At 37.4% G+C, this 19,709-nt stretch overlaps 2 protein-coding genes across 7 annotated transcripts in view; one reads left to right on the plus strand and one right to left on the minus strand.

Annotated features, from left to right (window-relative positions):
• Nucleotides 1–5,135, plus strand: part of PLBD1 (phospholipase B domain containing 1) — a 32,716-nt gene extending 27,581 nt beyond the window's left edge. For all 3 annotated transcript variants that reach the window (XM_081957694.1, XM_081957696.1, XM_081957695.1), the window contains exons 7-11: nucleotides 662–862; nucleotides 954–1,094; nucleotides 1,532–1,717; nucleotides 2,147–2,253; nucleotides 4,878–5,135. In XM_081957694.1, the coding sequence (XP_081813820.1) occupies nucleotides 662–862; nucleotides 954–1,094; nucleotides 1,532–1,717; nucleotides 2,147–2,253; nucleotides 4,878–5,045 (803 nt within the window). In that variant the 3' untranslated portion in view covers nucleotides 5,046–5,135. The remainder of the gene's footprint in view (nucleotides 1–661; nucleotides 863–953; nucleotides 1,095–1,531; nucleotides 1,718–2,146; nucleotides 2,254–4,877) is intronic.
• A 391-nt stretch (nucleotides 5,136–5,526) lies between these two features.
• ATF7IP (activating transcription factor 7 interacting protein) overlaps nucleotides 5,527–19,709 on the minus strand; it is a 108,012-nt gene continuing 93,829 nt past the window's right edge. For all 4 annotated transcript variants that reach the window (XM_081957697.1, XM_081957700.1, XM_081957699.1 and 1 more), the window contains exons 11-15: nucleotides 19,097–19,175; nucleotides 15,801–15,962; nucleotides 10,877–11,062; nucleotides 10,130–10,242; nucleotides 5,527–9,685 (exon numbers count right to left, since the gene is read on the minus strand). In XM_081957697.1, coding sequence (XP_081813823.1) covers nucleotides 9,269–9,685; nucleotides 10,130–10,242; nucleotides 10,877–11,062; nucleotides 15,801–15,962; nucleotides 19,097–19,175 — 957 coding nt within the window. In that variant the 3' untranslated portion in view covers nucleotides 5,527–9,268. The remainder of the gene's footprint in view (nucleotides 9,686–10,129; nucleotides 10,243–10,876; nucleotides 11,063–15,800; nucleotides 15,963–19,096; nucleotides 19,176–19,709) is intronic.

Below are 19,709 nucleotides of genomic sequence, written 5' to 3' on the forward strand. Positions count from 1 at the left end.
TGACTAGGCTAGCTGAAGATAATCCAACATAGCTCAACAGCACTGCATTCAGAATAGTGTTGTAGAGTTTTATAATGTAATATGAAAGTACTTCGACATAGCACAAAGACAGCTATAGATCAATTGTACAGATGTCTAAATTAGAATTGAATCTTAAGTAATAAAATAAATGATTTTTCTTATGGTGACTCTTATGAGGCAAGGAAAGCTTTTCCCAAGATCAGTTGAAATCAGGGATGAATATGAGCATTGCAGTCATTTATGTATTGTGTTTTCATCCCAAAAGATTGGACTGCACGTATCTCCAAAAGAAACTGGAATGGATAGATCCATCTTGAGTCCTCCTTCATCCAGTCCAGTCCTTTCCAGTCCAGGTTTCTGGAAGCAATCGTAAAATGCATGACGGATAAACTTTAATCTCTTCCCAAATAGGTCTGATTCACCACTTCGACTCTCATTGTTGAATACCTCATATAATTTAGCTGAATTTGGTTTCCTTTCATTTATAATCAGTTGATTCTGATGCTGCTGCTGTTCTTGTAGATTCTTTGTTTTTATCCATTTAATTTCCTTCATTTGTGGAACTCAAACATTAGGATGAAAAAATATATATGAAGGATTTCTTTTTGAATAACAAACTTTTTGAAAATTCTTGTTTCAGGCTTTTTGGTTTCCCTAGATGACTTTTACATACTTGGCAGTGGATTGGTTATGTTGCAGACCACAAACAGTGTATTCAACCTTTCTCTTCTTAAACAAGTGGTACCCGAGAGCCTCTTTGCATGGGAGAGAGTCCGTATTGCCAATATGATGGCAGATTCTGGGAAGACCTGGGCCCAAACTTTTGAAAAACAAAATTCTGGTTGGTATATTTGAATGGGAATCTTTTCACCCATGATTCTATGGGGGGAAAAGCAGAGTTAAAATTTAACTGTTTTCTTACTGACCTCTAGGTACTTACAATAATCAGTATATGATACTCGATACAAAAAAGATCAAATTGCGAAGAAGCATTGATGATGAGACACTTTATATCGTTGAACAGGTTCCCAATCTTGTAAAATATTCCGATCAAACAGATATTCTCCGTAAAGGTAAATACTTATGTAAGAGTTTTTGAATAATGGAATACAGGAGAGGGCCAAAGATAAATGACAGCTAAAGCTTCCTAATAAGAAATTGCAAATAATCTCAACGTTAATAAGTGCAATTTACCAGGAATTCACAATTTGTATTTTTAGAAATAATTGTGTGTGTGAGAGACATTTTAGCACTAAATACAAATTTCCTTTGTGCTACAGATGGTAGACGATGTAAATTCACATTCTTTTGCTGAATTTGAAATCCCTTAAATATTTCAGCTTTGCCAAATGTAACCTCCTTTTATGAAATTTTTCTACCATGCTAGTTTGGCTCACATTCCCTTGAGACTCAGTTTTTTAGAACTTGGTTAATGTTTCATGCAGCTGAAGTCAAGCAATGTACAAAAGCTCCAGCTGAAATCATTCACTGGTAAAGCCTTGTTTCGCAGGATACTGGTCTTCCTACAACATCCCTTTCGATAGAGTAATTTATAATATGAGCGGATATGGAGAATATGTTCAAAAGTATGGTTTGGACTTTTCTTATGAAATGGCCCCAAGAGCAAAAATCTTCCGACGGGACCAAGGAAAAGTAACTGATATGAAGTCCATGAAGCGCATCATGAGATATAATAGTATGTCATTTTAATTTTTTCTATTGATTTTTTTAGATTGTTTTCTCTTCCATAATTAAAAAAGCCCTCTTTATCAAACATTTGTTTTGCAATAACAGTATCTGCTCACCTTTCACAGTTAAAATAAAGAAATGTTGAGTTTTAAATACATCATATTTTTCGATACAGTTTTCCAGGTCCATGAGTGACAGGAGCCAAATTTCAATTAGTTATCTTTAAACAAGTTCTCAGAGCAGACCCTCTTTTCAACTCTCTTATTCCAACATACTTCATAGATAAAATTCAACTGGGGAGGAAAGAAAATGGCTCCGAGTTTTTTAAAGGAGAGGCAAGAATCAAATGACAGATTGCTGACTCTACAGACACAGAATTAAATCATGGTTAAGCAAGAGCGCGAAAACTTACTTATCCCCTCCCCTTTATTTTCAGATTATAAGAAAGATCCGTACACAAGATACAATCCCTGCAATACCATTTGCTGCCGAGAAGACTTGAAACACAAGACTCCAGTTCCAGCTGGATGCTATGATTCTAAGGTACACATTCCTAAAGGAATTGCCCCACTACAGATACATGTGGGATGGAGAAAACATTAGCTGATTCACATTATTTGGCATACACAATATTCTCCCCCCTGTACATCATCATATGTGCCTGTAATTACTTGTGCATTCAAATGCAGGTGCCAGCAGCTGCCCAAACCAAGCTACTTTGACAATCATTGATATCATTTTTATCATGCTTCCATTGATAGCAGCTTTGATTTTTTTTTTAGTTAGTTTACTTTATTGATTAGCCCTTGGGCCATATTAAAGTGCAGAGTTCCAGACACAAATTATTATTAAATTCAGATAAGAACAATTTAAAATGGAATTGTATAAAATACAATTTAAAATGAAATTGGAATAAAATATGATTTAGAGTGAAACTGGAATAGTTAAAAATGAAATTGGAATAAAATACAATAATTTAATATATAAATAACTAAAACATGATCAAATTAGCTTTCATCTAATTAAGAGTTAAAAATAAAATGAGAATTCAATGTAAATACTTGTTTTTGTGTTAGGATTGTAAAGTATAGCCATTTCAGAGGCAACTTGAGAACTATGCCAGTTTCTTGCAACAGACCAGTACAGAAATGTTTAATTCTCCCTTTAAGATTGCGGCAAATCTTAGCCAGCCTGGCTAACTGCAATGGACATTCAGAATTATAGTTTAGCAACCCTTGGAAGAGTCATAGCCACTCCTGTCCTTGAAAAATTAATATTATTTAAGGAATGTCATAGTCTCCGTTCTTAACCTGTGTGTAGGCTGCAGGATCCAATCTGAGTCAGTCGCCAGGATAAAAGATCGATTCTCCTAAGCTTTCAGGCTTGTGCTGGAGTCCGTTATCGGGGAAACAACACAAGCCCAAAAAGGAGAATAAACCTTTGTTTCTGGTGACCGACTCAGATTGGATCCTGCAACGTTATCCTGGGATATGTATATTTACCTTCATTTGTATGTGTAGATTGTTTGATTTTCTGGAAGGAAGGTTTAGAAATTCTGAACACTGACCTGGCATTTTTATGCATCTACTAGCCAATGATCTAGCGTTGTCTGGGTATTTATTTATAGGGGGAAAATGTCCAGAGCAAACATAATTTTTAATGTTGGATTTTCCCCCTTACCAGAGGGAGCCCCTTGTGGAGTACTGTGAAGCCGTTATCATGGCAACTCTGCTGCTCTGTACAATAGAAGTCATTTTACAGCAGTACAGTAGAAGTTATTTTAAGGCACAACAGCCTGTATCTTAGCAGAACACACACCCTGAGGGGTTTTAGGGGTGTCTTACCCTCCACAATATTTTTTTCCAGAGAGTAAGTCATCTGTGTACCAAGTTTGGTTGAAATTGCTTGAGTCGTTGCAGAGTTATGCTGGACACACACAGCCATTTTTATACATATAGAAGATTTTGCAATGGTACAAAAGACTCATACAGGAACAGAACATTGAGATATTTGTAATCACTCACTTTTTACTTCAGGATGTCAAAAAGAGAAATAGCAAGAATTGTGAGGGGAAATGGTGAAAGGAGTTAATTGAAATATGGGCAAAATATGAACAGAAAGGTTGGTCGATCAATTGGTTTATTTGAAGCATTTATATGGCCACCCAATTCAAATAATATGACTCTTTAAGTGGCATTTAAAAAAAAGGAAAGTCAAAACCAAAAAATAGGAAAAACCAAACCTGTCTCAATTAAAACAATGTAGGCAATAAACACAGCTGAAGTATAGCATAACTCCTATGGATGGGGACTTTACTCATGCTGGCCAAAAGGCTTGCAATGGTTTGCAGGTTCCAGCCAATTTATGCTGAAGGGAGGATTACACCAAAAGGGCCACCGTTGAGAAGGCACCTCTCCGGGGTCTCAAAAGATGACATGGTTTCAGGGGAAGGATATGCCCCTCCAATTGCAATGTGTGGGAAGGTGAGATATTTTTGGAAGCAGGCCATCTTGGAAATACCTTGATCCTATGCTAGGAGGGCTTTTATATGTGATAACCAACAACCTGAATTACACCCAGAAGCCAGCTCATGGAGCAACAGTGTCACTTGGGTGTCACAAGAGTTTCCCTACACCACCACAATCAGGACCAATTGTAGGTTCTGGATAGTTTTCAAAGATAGTTTATGTACAGCACACACATTACAAGACTGGGTATCTTTGGGTCAGAGAAGAAACAGCACAAGGTAATTGTTATCTCATGGAGGTTGGTTGTTGAAATCTCACCATGCTTTCATTGCTAGGGAGTGTGGCTTAAATTTGATATATAATCTGTTTATAAAATCAGATCAAGACAAAACCTGGATAAATCCAAATTTGTTGTCATTGCTCCTTATGTGCCAGCTTTCCCTTTTTATTTAGATATCCTTGCTTTACAGCAGGGGTGTCCAAACTTGGGAACTTTAAGACTTGTGGACTTCAACTCTGGGAGTTGAAGTCCACAAGTCTTAAAGTTCCCAAGTTTGGACACCCCTGCTTTACAGAGAACGACCCATTCATACTTGAAGGGAATTTCAGAAATAATTTTTGCATGTTGTACTTGTGAAATATCCATCCACCCCTTCTTTTCTTCTCTTACGTGACCTTTTTTTAAAAATTTTTGTATAGGTAGCAGATATCAATATGGCTGCAAAGTTTACAGCCTATGCCGTCAATGGCCCACCTGTGGAGAAAGGCCTGCCTATCTTCAGCTGGGTTAATTTCAACAAGACAAAGCACCAGGGTCTGCCAGAGTCATATAACTTTGATTTTGTTACTATGAAACCAGTGCTGTGAATCTGTATCTGAGCATTTGAACATGTGCAGGAAAATTGTGTTTACATTTTTTTTTGCCATATCAAATAAACAGACCTGGATATACCTTGATTTTACTCTTGGCTTCTTATGAGAAAGATAAAACCTATTATATGCAAGTAAAAATGGGCATAATAGCATATATAACCCTTGGATTTTGTTCATTTTAGATAAATGAACTCTGTGGAGCAAATAGCCTGATTAGGATGTATTGCAGATGACTGTTGATTCTAGATGAATTCTGGCAGCTGCTTAGGAGATTTCCAGCAATCTCACGCTCCTAGTTGTGTGCTTTGTTGCCTATCTTATCATCTATCATCTTTGCCTGTCTGTCTGTCTATCTTGTCTAACATTTATATCTATTAGCTCCCTCCCTCCCTCCCTCTCTACTATTCTGGACTGTTATTTCCATTTCTTAAACCAAATGCTCTTTTGTTCTTCCAAACTAATCACACAAAACTCAAAAGATTAAAAACCCAGTAGTTTATTTCAAAGTATAAATTTCAGGCGTATCAAGACAAAACCCCACTACAATTAACACGTACAGACACTAGTCTACAATGCATATAAAAGTTAGGAGAACTTGCCACCGTCCTGCTTAAACTGGACTTTTTGGTACAGCCTACATTATTTACATGTTCATTTGTTGAAGAAGAAAAAAACCAGAGTGCAAATTTCTATAAGGAGTTTTGTATAAGTTTATTTCTCCGTGCTTATAAATTACTGATCTGAAGAGTACCTCAGGTTTTGGCTGTCCAGTTGCTTTATTTACAGTTAAAATTTAAACTTAGTCTTAAAATATATTTTCAAGCTAGCACAAGAAGGTAAGAAACCAATCATTCTGCTTTAAAATATAGGTGAGCTCCAATAATACTGTAGAACACAATTTGATTTGCATTCTTGCATATTTGTACATTACTCTCAACGTAACTTCTATACTGCTGAAAATATTGTTATCCAATTTTCATACACCCCAAATATGAAGATCTTAAAAACAGCAAGATTTCATTTACAAAATGAACAACTTTGCCACTGAATGAATGAGAATACTAAAGAAAGTGAAAGATGGCATCAACATAATGTAGTTTCATATTCTGGTTGTAATTCTTCTAGCCAATACTGTGATATTGCAAGTCAAGGGATAAATGCAAAACTATTGAAACACTAATACATGTAATATGGATTCTAGAGCCATAGAACTCCTGGACAAGTAATAGCAATTGATTGGATCAGTCTAACATTGAATGAATGAACCAATTTAATTTATTGTGGTTCCCATGTTCTAATTGTAGTGGGTTATTCAGACATTTTGTCACAATTTACCTTGGTCTTTTTATATATAATTTAGAGACACAGAAATTGCCCAACATGCTGAAAATAGAGATTAATCAGGGTGTTTCAGTAAACATTAAACGTAGTGTTTTTGTTCAGAGTTTTTAGGGCATGTATCAGGATCACTGAACATATTATCCTCTATCATTAAGTTGCTAATATAAAAAGCATGTTGCATCTCTTGCTCTCTACAAGTGAACAGAAATAAGCTAACAAGAGTTCCAGACCCAGGTAACGTTTTTTTAGTTCGCTTTCAGAATTTATATCATTTCTTCTGAAAACGAACTTGACTACTATTAGTAGCTGCATTCTCAGTATTAAAGAGCAGAACATTGCTGAAATATATAGTTTCACAGTGAAATTATTCTAGAAGAAAATGTCTAAGCTGGGCCAGGCATACACTGCAATAAAGTAAGTGTGGTGAGAAAAAAAAATACCAACATGGTACAATGTAGACAGTGAAATTTTCTTTTCTTCTTTAAGTTCCTTTAAAAAATATCTCTTCTATCCATACTATAACAAGCTCACAGTGCGGAGTGGGAAAATCCAGCATTAGTCCAGTTTGTTGCCATGCAATCCTGTTTATAGTAGTTTGATAGAAAAAGAATAAAGTTCCCATCATCCGCTGCAAGAACATATTAATTTCTACAGATTCAGATGTCTTTTTTCGGGCAAAGGCAGAGAATTAAGCACAGAATATAAAATATGTGGTTTGCCATTACTTATACATTTGTTTCTGCTTAACTCTGTATTGCTTTATATAACTGGTGTGGCATGCTCAATCTGTTTTGGAAAATGTAGCATCCTACCCGATCAGCTGCAGTACATAAATCTGAACTATCCTCCAAAATGCTAATTTAAGAAGTGCTGAAATTAACGTCTGCCATAAACTTACTTGAACGTGGAACGAGATCTGATACTGGAAACTGGAGCTGAAACTTCTTAAATGCCTTCTTATGCGAAAGTTGTAGGTCCTAGTGCCTAACCTCAAAAAGAAAGTTGCACACCTTATGAAACTATACTTTCCTCCCAGATGTTTTTAGACCTGACTTTATTATCCAAGTACAAAAAAAAAAAAAATCTAAGAGAAAGGGCAATTAACAATATATTGGCTACAAACAATAAGAACTGCCAAATTAAACAGTGGAGTTCAATGCTTCTTTAAAAAAATAAAAATGGTTTTGTAATTAAATGCTCCTTTCATTGATTTCTGATCCCTTTTTGTTGACTGCCTTTTGCATTTTACAGCATTCAAATTAAGAGGTGGGCTAAATATACCCCTCCTTCAGTATATAATAAAAATCCTTTTTGTGACCATTTCAGAGATGGGTTTCTAGCTAACTAGTTGTTTTATTTTCAGATTTTTGAAGGTAATAAGAAAATGTGATAAATTGATATGCCAATTACCAGCTGATTGATTTGAAGAATTCATAATACGCAGAATGAAATTTACCCACTCAAAAATAGTTTCTGACTACAACACGTAGAGACTAGCAAGTTTCCACATTATTCTGAGAAAAATAAGACACAAAATGCCACAAGACTATGGTTTGTATTTACTGAAATACACCTTCCCACATAAACAGCATTAAGACCTTGTCTTCCTAAGCTAGCTTCTGATTGTGCCTTTTGAACTTTGCATTTCTTTTCCAACCCTATCAATTTCAGAACAGGAAGTAATAGGAAGTGCCAAGCAATGCAGTGAATAGTTACCACTCACTATTAAATAGGGATTATCAACCAAGAAGATAATGTATGTCCTATTTTTCTCTAGAATACAGTATGGTTATTTCCATGCTAGGTTTAGCTTATTTATTTTTGGTGGCCATGAGCTTTGCTGAATTGGAAAAAGTGGAGGATCTATTCCGTTGTTTTGACTCAGTGGGTATAGAATTTTCATAAAGTTGTTAGAAAGAATTCTAGGTATTAGTGTGTTTGCTAGGAAAATGAAGTTTGTTTTGGCTACCTACCATCTTCTTAAGAATAGCATGATGCGGCTAAATGGTGTGAGAGTGGTAAATCTTCACAGATTAAATTAAATAAGTAATGTAAACATTAGCATGAATTATTGGAAAACCTGGGTATTACTTGTCAAGTGAATCTGCAATGAGAGATTATGACATTCTAGGGTTGGCAAAAGAGCAGAATATTGAAAGGATGGCAAAGAAAGAGGAACACAGAAAGTGTGACTGCATTTATTTTGAAATTATTGTTTAAGGCACAAATTAAATTACTTTTTTTAAAAAAGAGAAGGATCATAAAAAGAGAATCAGGAAGCTATTGAAAATGCAAATGAAGTTTTCTATAAACCTGGCTTTAGTGGTGGGCTTCAAAATACTCCCACGTTCTGGTGACAAATAGAGTGCAAGCCTACCTGGAACTTTTTCATTTCAATAAGCAGAACAAGAACTCAAAAACTGACTGTGGATAAATTCCTTTGCCCTTTAGGAAGTAGGTTAGGTGTCTTGTAAAGTACAATGGGCCACTCTTCTAGGACCAAGCACAACCCTGAATCCAGGCTTCCCATCCAACCTGGCTGTTATACTCTGCGCTTGCGCCAATGTGTGACATTATTGGTGGGCCACATGAAACATGTCAGCCAAATTCCCAAAACTTTCTAACTCACTATTTACTAGGTACAGTGACTTGTAAGCAAAGAGGAGGAGACTATTTCATCAGAAATACAAGCTGTCTTGCTGGAGTTTATGAATTTATTTCAGTTTTGGTTGTAAGTTTTGTAGTGTATGAAAGAGCTCTCCAAAATAATTCTGCAGAGAAGATTTTACAATGAGTTTCATGCATGAGAACAAACTCAAAACTAGATCAAGCCACAGCCATGGGGCAAGAATGGAAGCTTTCAATGTCTTTTAAGTTTAACTGCTTTGGGAAGCAATCACATCTGTTGACTGGGGGTCACAGAATGGTCCAAAACGTCCATAGATGTCTTTAGCACGCACAGCAAAGTAATATTTGCTGCCAGACACAAACTGAGTAAGTGTGCATGCCATAGGCAGAGGAAGGGCCTTTACTTCCCCAATCTTTTTCCACTGAGAGGGTACAGTGGCACTTGGGTCCTCATGGTATGCATATAGGTGATAGCTATCCACACTAGCACAGCTCCGGTCCACTTCCAAAACACTCCAAGAAAGCACAATGCCATTTTGACTTTGCACTCGGGCGAGCTTCAGGTGTGGCTTCTGAGGCAAAGAATGGTTGGCAGCTTCTGGAGGCAGTCGGGAGGGCTGCTGGGCCTCTGGCAGAGGGGCTGGATGCACAGGCCGCAATGGCTCCTAAGGGAAAGAGAAGTGGGTTGTGAAGGTGGCAAGGAAGTTGCTTCATCATTTCAGAGACTACATGAATTGATCGCTCAATAGTTAATAGTCCTTGTCAAGTGGTAAGGATTTCCAGAAAATGGGAGCAGTCACCAAAAATGCTGGCTTCAGAAGGAACGAGGAGTGAATGAATAATTTGTGGTCCATATGTAGCTCTTATGATCTCAGAAATAATCATTTTTTTCTCTTTGATTTCCCCCTCAAACCCCAAACGGGCTCTAACTTTGTCTAGCTCAGTGATATCATCACTTTACTATTTTTTTCTCCAGCTATTAAAGTTTTTCACAGTATTGTCCCCAATTAGTTTTAAAATATTAATGATCCCTGCATAAGTACATTTGATGTTCTGTGTGGTTGTATCATCTTTTCTAAATATTCATTTTAATAGATAAATGTACTTACTGAATGTACTGGAGGAGGCCGATGATGTACTGTGAGTTGAGGTCCACCAGATCCTAATGTTAACCCACTGTTTACAACATAAGCTGTTGTTTGAGGCACTCGCACGGTTACACCTATAAAAGACATTAGTATCAATCTATTTATGCCTTACTTTTTGGAAAGCTATTATAAACCATGCTATTTTAATAACATACAGGTGGTCCTTTACTTATGCCTACAATTAGAATTGGATCATTGAACAAAGCAGTTGTGAAGTGAGACACCATGTAACTGCTTTGCTTAATTACTGCAATCCTGGCATTACTGGTTGTGGTAGTTACGTGATCTTGCAATCCACTAATTATTTTTAAAGAAATCAGACAGGACAACAGAAAAATCTAATTAAAACTCGAGTTTATTTTTATTTATTTATTAAATTTATACGCCACCCATTTCACCACCCAAAGAATGAAGTTGCAAAGTGACATGCTAGCACAAAAATATATTGAATATCTATGTTATAAACATTTTAAATATTTTTGGTTGAACTATTTTTCATGTCAAACATTTATGAAATCAAATTTCACCATACATATCTGTTAGTAAACTATTGAATCAGAAACCAAAATTAAAATTTCAAAAAATTACTACCTTAAAAATTGAGATTTATACTTTCAGCATATTTTATAGTTATCGTATTTTTATTAGCAACTGATAATTATGTTTCAGTTCACAGCTTACAAATGTATTTTTGAAAACGCTTCTTACCTGAATTTTGTGGGTTGATTTGCCTTAAACCAGAATTCTGCATAACAGTGGTTCGCACAGGAGTCTGTCCTGATGGTGCAGGAAGAGTAGTATAGACTACTTGATGGTTAGCAGGAGCTCTTGGTACTGGGAGTCTAGCTGTAGCCTGAGTCACTGGGCGATGTGTTACATTCACAGTTGTCTGGGCTAAGAGAGGTAAAATAATAGTAAAAAAACTTTTAAAGAAATGGCAGCTGTGACCTCACATTGTTGTGCAAATATCTTTAGTCCCATCAAGCAACATGTGCCTACCCTTGGTCTAAACATCTGGCTGATGTGTGAACAACCATAACAATAACATAGAAAACATATGGAGTCAAACCAGTTTAATAGCCCAATCATATTGGCATTTTAAAACAGGATTTGTTGGTGTGGTTATTTCTACAGCAATCTGCAGTCAATGTAATTATAAAAAATGCCGGTGATTCACAAGTTTCTAACGGTCATAACTTCAATGTCATTCTATTGTCTTTTTAAGGAAAACACTGTAACATAAGAAATAAACCAATATATTACAATGATGAAAAAAACCAACAACTATCCACTCTAAATGCAAACATAATTTTTGTTGCAGCCTTCCGATTCCCACTGTTATTTCTGGGTTTTGATGGAAAGCCTACCTCTTTATATATGGCTAGAGATATACCTGCTACTTTTCCTTCAACTCTCTCGGTTCAATAAAGCAGTCCTGGAGGTAAAACATTTATCAGAAAAAAGTGCAGTATGGCAGAAACTAGATCTGTGATGGCGAACCTATGGCACACGGAGCCATATTTGCCGGCATGCGAGCCGTCAGCTCCAGCCAGCTGATTTTTGGCCTCCTGGAGGGCTGGGGAGGCCATTTTCGCACTCCCCATGTTTCAGGAAAGACTCCAGAGGCTGGGGAGGGCGGCAAACAGGCCCAATGGGCCAACCGGAAGTTTGGAAACGATCAGTTTCTGGCTTCCAGAGGGCCTCCGGGGGGGCACAGGGAGCAGGGGAGCCTGTTTTTGCTCTCCCCAGGCTTCAGGAAAGACTTCAGAGCCCGAGGGCAAAAACTCTCCCCCCCACGTGGGGGGCCACGTATGCATGCACAAGTGGGTGGGGTGCATTTCATTGTGGGTGTGGGCACACACAAATGATTTTGGCATGCCTTTACAAAAAGGTTCACCACACTGAACTAGATGAATTCTGTAAATGTACAACTGATCATTCAATGACCACTTAAGAGACAAGTTATTTGTTCATCTTCATCTTAATCTCTGTGAATAAAATATTGTAACTATGTACCAAGTACCAAGCTTATTTTAAGTTGTGGTGCTTTTTAGGAGAGAACCAAAGACAATACGTTTCTCTTGAAGGAAACAGTTATGTGTGGATTTTCAATTTGTAATGCTATGTGATCTGTTTATACAGAGAATGTGATAGAGTGGGAACTTTCATTGTCTTATGCAGGCATCAAAGACTACCAAATGATGGAATGTCTATCAAAAAAGCTAAGGTTCACTAAGATTGTTGTCGTATGTATTTTAATACAAGAGAAGCTCAGGAAAGGAAAGAAGGGATGATAGGGAGAAAAACAATTAAAGTACAATGTAGATTATGTAGAAATCCTTGTTAGTATTGAGCAGGTGAAGATAAGACAGAATCTCTGCAAAGGATTTTCTTGCAGGGAGGAAGTACTACTAAAATAATAGTTTTTCAATGTTCTTTGACATGGATTTGTCTTAATTTCCCAGGACAGATCTTTTGAGTGAGGGAGTTGCAACATCACTTCCCTATATATCTGCAGAAAAGCTGTGAACCAGGATGGCTTGGGCAACACTCGTGGTATTGTATAGAGCAGCGATGGCTAACCTTTTTGTCCTCGCGTGACAAAAGTGCGTGAACGCGATAGCATGCCCACACCCATAACGCAGTGCACACATGACACCCTTTCATGACCCCTGCTCCTCTGTGCATGCGTGCGTGACCTCCCCGCAGCCCGTTTTGGACCTAGCAGGCCTCCCTGCAGCCTCCTGGGACCAAAAATGGGCTGCAGGATGGAGCTGTAACCCTCTCACATCCCTCCCACACACACACACCTGACTCACCGTCCCACGCATGAATAAAGACGCATGTCTTTATTATAGAGGATGTGGTCATATGGCTGCCAAGGGTCCTACCAAGGTGAAACTGCCAGTGGGAAACACCAAGAAGCCCAGCCTAGAAGGCTTAATAGGTCAAGTTCACTGGCAGTGGGCCAGTCTCAGTAATCAAGAAATTAAGCCTTCTGTTGCGATTATCGGGGGCTTAATGAAACCCGATCCAAAACCACTATCCCTTGGCCCCCAATTTCTGAGTAACTGGAGAAGTTGTGTCAGGCCAAGATCTTTATGAAATTGGACCTGAGAGGAGCCTACAATTTAGTGCAACCTGCAGGAGGATGGATGAATGGAAAACAGCCTTCTGGCCATTTTCAGTACACGATCATTCAGACTCACCAATGCCCCTGGGGTTTTCATATACTTTATGCATGATGTGTTCCAGATCTACTGAACCAATTGGTAGTTATATACTGTGACAATCTTTTGATCTACTCCCCACTGCGGAAGGAGCATTGGGACCATGCGCACATGGTGCTACAGTGTCTCTGGGAACACCAGCTTTTCACAAAGCATGAGCATTTGCCAATTTGCACTAACCACGATTTACATGATCTATATCACCAGATCTCTCCAAAGGGTGTTGACATGGCATCAGAACCTATGCTCAGACCCCTTGACCCCATGTAGACTTTTGTTGTCGAGACTGACGCATCAGATATTGTAGTGGGGGGAGTATGATTGCAAGCTGCTGCACCATATAGAAGTTTATTTCCTTGTGTCTGTTACTCCCATAATTTAAACTCAGTAGAGAAGCCCTACACCATCTGGGATAAAGAGCTTCTAACAATGAAGCTAACCTTTGAAGTATGGAGAAATCAACTCAAAGGAACTCAGGATCAGATTGAAGTCCAGATGGATCATAGAAACGTGGAACATTTAAAGACAAAGATAATAAGTTCTAATGGTCACGGTTCTTCATCCGTTTTAACTTTAAGGTAATATATTCCAAGTGAACGTAATCAGCGAACAGACGGGATCTCAATGACCTGAATATGCTTGTGCAGATGGTAAGTTCTTGCCTCAGTCTGCCATTCCTACTGACAAATTTGCAATTGATCAAGAGCCTGTGGACTTGAGGGCATAGATTCGGGATGAGTAACAGTGAGATCCTTTCATGAAGACACAGTGAAGGGAGTTACACCAGACGACAGCCTAACCCTTGGTCATGTGAGGACAACACATTCTACTTCTGCAGGTGTGTTTTGTCCCTGCAGGTCCACTACAGGGGCTCTTTCCACGTCATGGTCATCACAACCCAGCAACTACTTCGTTTTCTTTAAGACTCTTCATTTGCTTTTGTGGATCTTTTGGTGACTCTGGATGTGCTATAATGTGAAAGAGTTTATGGTTTCTTGTGTGGTGTGTTCATAAGCCAAAAACAGTACTAGTGCCACTCCCAGACTGTTACAGTCCTTGCCACCCCTTAGAGGTTCTGGGGGGCTGTTTTGCTGGATTTTATTACAGATTTTCTGGATTCCATGAGATACACAATGATCTTGATCTTAGTCAATATGCAGACCAAAATAGCCCATTTCATCCCGTGCCAGACTTCTGACAACACAGGAATCCACGCAACTATTCATCCAACATATATTTCAGTTACATGGGTTACCCGAGTCATGACAGATCACACGGTTCAGTTCACAGCCCCGTTCTGACAGGCATTGCTCCAGAAAATGGAAGTCCAGGTTTACCTTTCTTCTGCCTATCATCCAGAGAAGGATGGATACACAGAACGAATGAATGCAATCCTGGAACAATATTTTTACTGTTTTGTAAGCTTCCAGCAAGACAACTGGCTGGACTTGTTGGCAATGAATTTGCTTATAACAATTTTCAACACGCCTCAACCCTTCCTGGCAAATGACAGATTTCAATTGCGCCTTTTGCCTCTAGCGCTGTTGGTCTCTCCTGCAATTGCTGCGAATAGTTTCCTCCAGGAGTTGATTACTTTGCACCAAATTGTAAGGCATCAGTTAAACAAGGTGAAGGAGGATTGCAAATGGTTGCTGACCACTTGTGAACTTGTAAAAGTATTGTAAAAACACTACCATCACAGGGTCATCTGTGGTCATGTGGCTGGCATAACTAAACGCCGAAGGTACATGGAATGCTGTTACCTTCCCACCAAAGGTGGTCCCTATTTTTCTGCTTGCATTTTTACGTGCTTTCGAACTGCTATGTTGGCAGAAGCTGGGGCAAGTAACGGGAGCTCACTCCGTTACGCGGCGCTAGATATACAACCTTTCTGATCGACAAGCTCAGCGTCTTACAAAAGATTACATCCCCCTAAATACTGGTCAGCTGATACATCTGGACATAGAACTGAATATACAAACAGGAGTGAACAGCTGCTTTCCTTTCCAAGTTACAACTGAGATTTCAGTAGACATGAGTACAGCCTATCTGTCTGCAATTGGTAAAGTTTTATATATATGTGAAGATATCTAAATAACCCAGAAGCCCTATTGATTAAAAGAATTACAACAAGTTACTGTTTTGAAATTTTGTATTTTTTTATAATGAACTATATTAGTCGCTTAAAATCAATGCGAGCATGTAATGATAGCTGTAAAGGATAAAGGTTCTGCATGTTAGAGAAGTTATTCACACTGCACCAAGGAAAATCAATAAAGTCTCACCTGACAGGATTAGTGAATTCTTAACAAATCAAGTATAACCGTTCTTCCCCCCACCTTCAACAAAGGTGCTCAACATAAAGCTTTCAAAGCATATTTTTTCAAAACAAAAAACATTACCTGTTGGGAGAACATGTATGGTGGCTTGTGAGAGGCCACTTGTTGGCAAACCAGCTTGTTGGAGAGGGGTTGTCTGTACTGGATGCAAGGGGCGAGCAATAGCTGGGATTGATAGGCCCATTCCAGAGTTGTTAGATTGGTTCTGGTTCTGCTTCTTGCCATCTGTTGGAATATAAAGCCAATACAGAAAAAGTATCTGAAAAAATGTCTAGTATTGTTCAAATGCAAGTAGTCTGGAGAATATTTGCCATTCATCTTCAATGTTTTTTTTAAACTAAATAAAGACATATATTCTTTCTGATCATTCTGCATAGTTTGTTGGCCTCCATCTTCAATCTTTTATGCCAAAACATTCCCCTGTAGTATGAATAATAACTGAGATCAGTCAGGGTTCTCTGACATAACTATTGCCATTCATATTAGATAATGCTATTAATCTTCAAGAATAGAAAAAAGGAGGAGGAATTTGCTAGATGAAGAGTCTATGTCTCTTCTTAGTGAAAATGGTTGAGACAGTGCTTGGGCTTCAGGCTCCAAAAGGATCCCGGAAGAGATGGATTTTTCTAGACCCAAGTCAGTTAGGCTTCAGGTTATGTTTCAGTACAGAATCAGCACTGGTCCCATTTGCTGATGATCTATAACACATCCAGGATGGAGGTAGTGCATTTTACCATGCTCTTTGATCCCTCAGTGTATTCTGATGTCATCAATTATGGTATTCTTATGGATTGGCTGCAACATTTGGGAGCAAGGGGTACCATTATGTGGTGGTTCTCCTCCAATTTGTGGCCAACTTCAATTAGTGTCAACAGGCTATGTGGAGAGATCAAGTGCACAATGCCTCACTTGTGGGTTACTGCAATGGCATTATTACTTACTAACATTACATGAAACCTCTAGGTGAGGTCATATGTCCGTTTTGTGATAATATCTCAACTATAACTCAACCCCAGGCCAACAAAGTGATGCAATCAAAGTCCTCTCTCAGTATCGGGAGACTATGTAGATCTGGATGAGGAAGAATAGACCCAGGTTCAATCATGACAAAATCAAATGGCTGCAGATATTTGGTCCTTTGGGGCCACATCTTTGGACTTACAGACCCTGCTTGAAGAATAGATGACAACTGTGATAAAGATTGCACAGATGTCTTTAGCGTGCTAGCTGTGCCCTTATCTGGAACAGAATACCTTCACACAGTTGATCACCTCATTTAGATAGTCACTTGGTTACTCTCATGACTTCATTACTATAATGTTATCTATATGGAACTGCCCTTGAAGACTTCTTGGAAGCTACATAATTCATTGGCATAAACAACGATGGACATTCCTCATTATGTCTGTGTGACATTATTGCTTGTACGGTGTGCTAGTTAGAGGTTGGCTCCTAAGTGTGATTCAAGATACTGGTTATCTTCTATTAAGCTCTGTGCATGTACAGGTAGTCCTTGAGGTATGACCACAACTAAGTCCAAAATTTATGTTGCTAAGTAAGACATTTGTTAAGTGAATTTTGTCCCATTTTACGACTTTCTTAAGATTCACTTGTTAAATGAATCACTGCAGTTGCTAAGACAATAACATGGTTGTTAAGCTGAGTTTTCTTTAATATTACAATGAAGTCCATTATTTCCCATGGCAGAGTGTTGTTGAAAAGCTCTTGTAGATATTTTCTGACATCTATTCTTCTGATGTCTAATCAAAATTTATTTTTTTTGTAATTAAAACACCACTGTTTCTTTCATATCTTTTGAACAATTGTCCTTACAAAATAGCCCAAGATACTTGCTGATAGTTACATCTTCCTTTCTCTTCTCCAGCCTTAACAAGTTCTGCAATCATTTTTTTAACTTTTTCCTTCCAAGCTCTATAATGATTTCATCAATCTTGGCATGTTCCAGTGTTTCAATGCCACTCCTTAATGCAGGATTGCATTTACATTTTTTGTATCTACACCACAATATTGGCTCCATCTTCAACCTGTGATTTACCAATCAGATTCTTTTTGCATCTATTGCTACTCAGTGTGCCCTTCCCATGTTTATATCTTTGATTTTTCCTACGCAAATGTAGGGCTTTGCAGTTGTTTATATTAAAATTCATCTTTCTAAGTTTCCACCTTTTGTTTTACTTTGTCAAGATTCTCCCAAACACTGAAAATGCCATCTTTGCAAAGTATTTTCTAAGCATTCACACAAGAAATTTATAAATATGCTGGTGCTTCATATTTATAGTTCCTTCTAACTTGATGCAGATATATTGATATGCATTTCTTATAGATGACATCAAATGGTAGCATAATCCTGTTAATCCTTTGTTACCTTCTCCACTAGACGTTCATGGCACACTTTGTTCAATACGCTATGTCCATTGAATTCCTGAACTGTCACTCTATCAAAATTGGTCTTTAGATGACTTGGAATGATTGATTTTTGATAAACCCATGCTGGGTTCTGCCAAACCATGTATTCTTTCTTAAATGCCCATGAATCAACTGCTTAATAATTTGTTCAAGGATTTCTTGGAAATAACATCTAGCTAAACAGTCTGAAATTTCCTGGGTTTTCCTTTTCCTCTTTTGGAAGATAGGAACAAACATTGTCCTACTACAGTCTTTTGGTATTATATTTGTTCTCCATGATTTTTCAAAGATAACAGAAAAGACTTCCACAAGCTTCATGAAGACTCTTGTATAACTTGGTCTTGGATTCTTTAAGTTTGTTCATGATAGCTAGGTGCTCCCTACCTTCTCTTCCTTATCTTGGCTTGCCTCTCCTTCCTTTTGTCTATTGGCCAATTCATAGGAAGCAGGCAGATAATGGCAGATAATCAAGTATGTTTAGTACTTTAAAACTTAGCATCCGAATCTTAAATTGTGTCTAGTAAGCAACTAGTGGCTGGACTTTGTAGAGGCATTATATCATCCCCATACCTTACATTTTTCAAAAGGCTACTAAATTTTGCATCAATTGCAACTTCTGCCATTTTTCAAGAGAAAATTCATGTAAGAAACTCTGCAATAGTAAAAAAAAATATTTACTAATATCTTGGGCGAATAAATTTATGAAGGTATAAACATTCATGGGCTGCAGTAATCAGATGCATTGTGTGTTATCATGAAATTTTAAAACTCTAAAACATTGTTTTGAACAATGTTTTATGGTAAAATCATTTTAATTAACAAATGTTCATTTTTGATTTTAATAACTTCTGAAATTAATATGTTGCAACATAGCTTATTATTATTTCCATTAACCAAATCCTATTTTTGATCAAGTATATTTTTTCACTTACCTTGAGAAGAACCAAAATCTTCATCATCTAATGTGAGATCAATTACTCCAGCTCCAACACTTCCTGTAACTTTTACAGTCTGAAAAATGAAAAAAGCAAGCAAACAAACAAAATATTACCCACACCTATTATTTATAATAGGTTTTCAATTTCCTTTTAAGAGTGTTAAAAATGACAAAGTATTCACACAGAGATCCATGGGATTTTAATTACTCTATTGAAATGTGCAATTCGTTTTAGTGGAGCTAACTCTAATACAACTAATTTGATGCAACATAATAAAAAATACCTAGATTAAGAACACTGAACACCTGTAATGTTACTACAAAGCCTTGCAAAAGCCTTGATTAATAGTGGCATATTTCTAAACAGTAGAAACATAGAAAAGAATAGCCAATTTAATTTTTTTATTACAGAATACTCCATCTTAAATTTTGTACCATAATAGTTTGGATTAAATTTTTTAGATGACCATACATTTCTAAAATATTGTACCTGGTTTGTTACAACTACAACACAATTTGATTTGTGGATTCAAAATTAAAAAATTAAGAAAAAGTAATAAATATATTCATAATACTGTGAGAAGTTGTTTTAGAAAGAATGCTAAAAC

The sequence above is a fragment of the Natrix helvetica genome (assembly GCF_964273705.1).
Source record: "Natrix helvetica genome assembly, chromosome: 6".
Lineage (NCBI taxonomy): Eukaryota > Metazoa > Chordata > Lepidosauria > Squamata > Natricidae > Natrix > Natrix helvetica.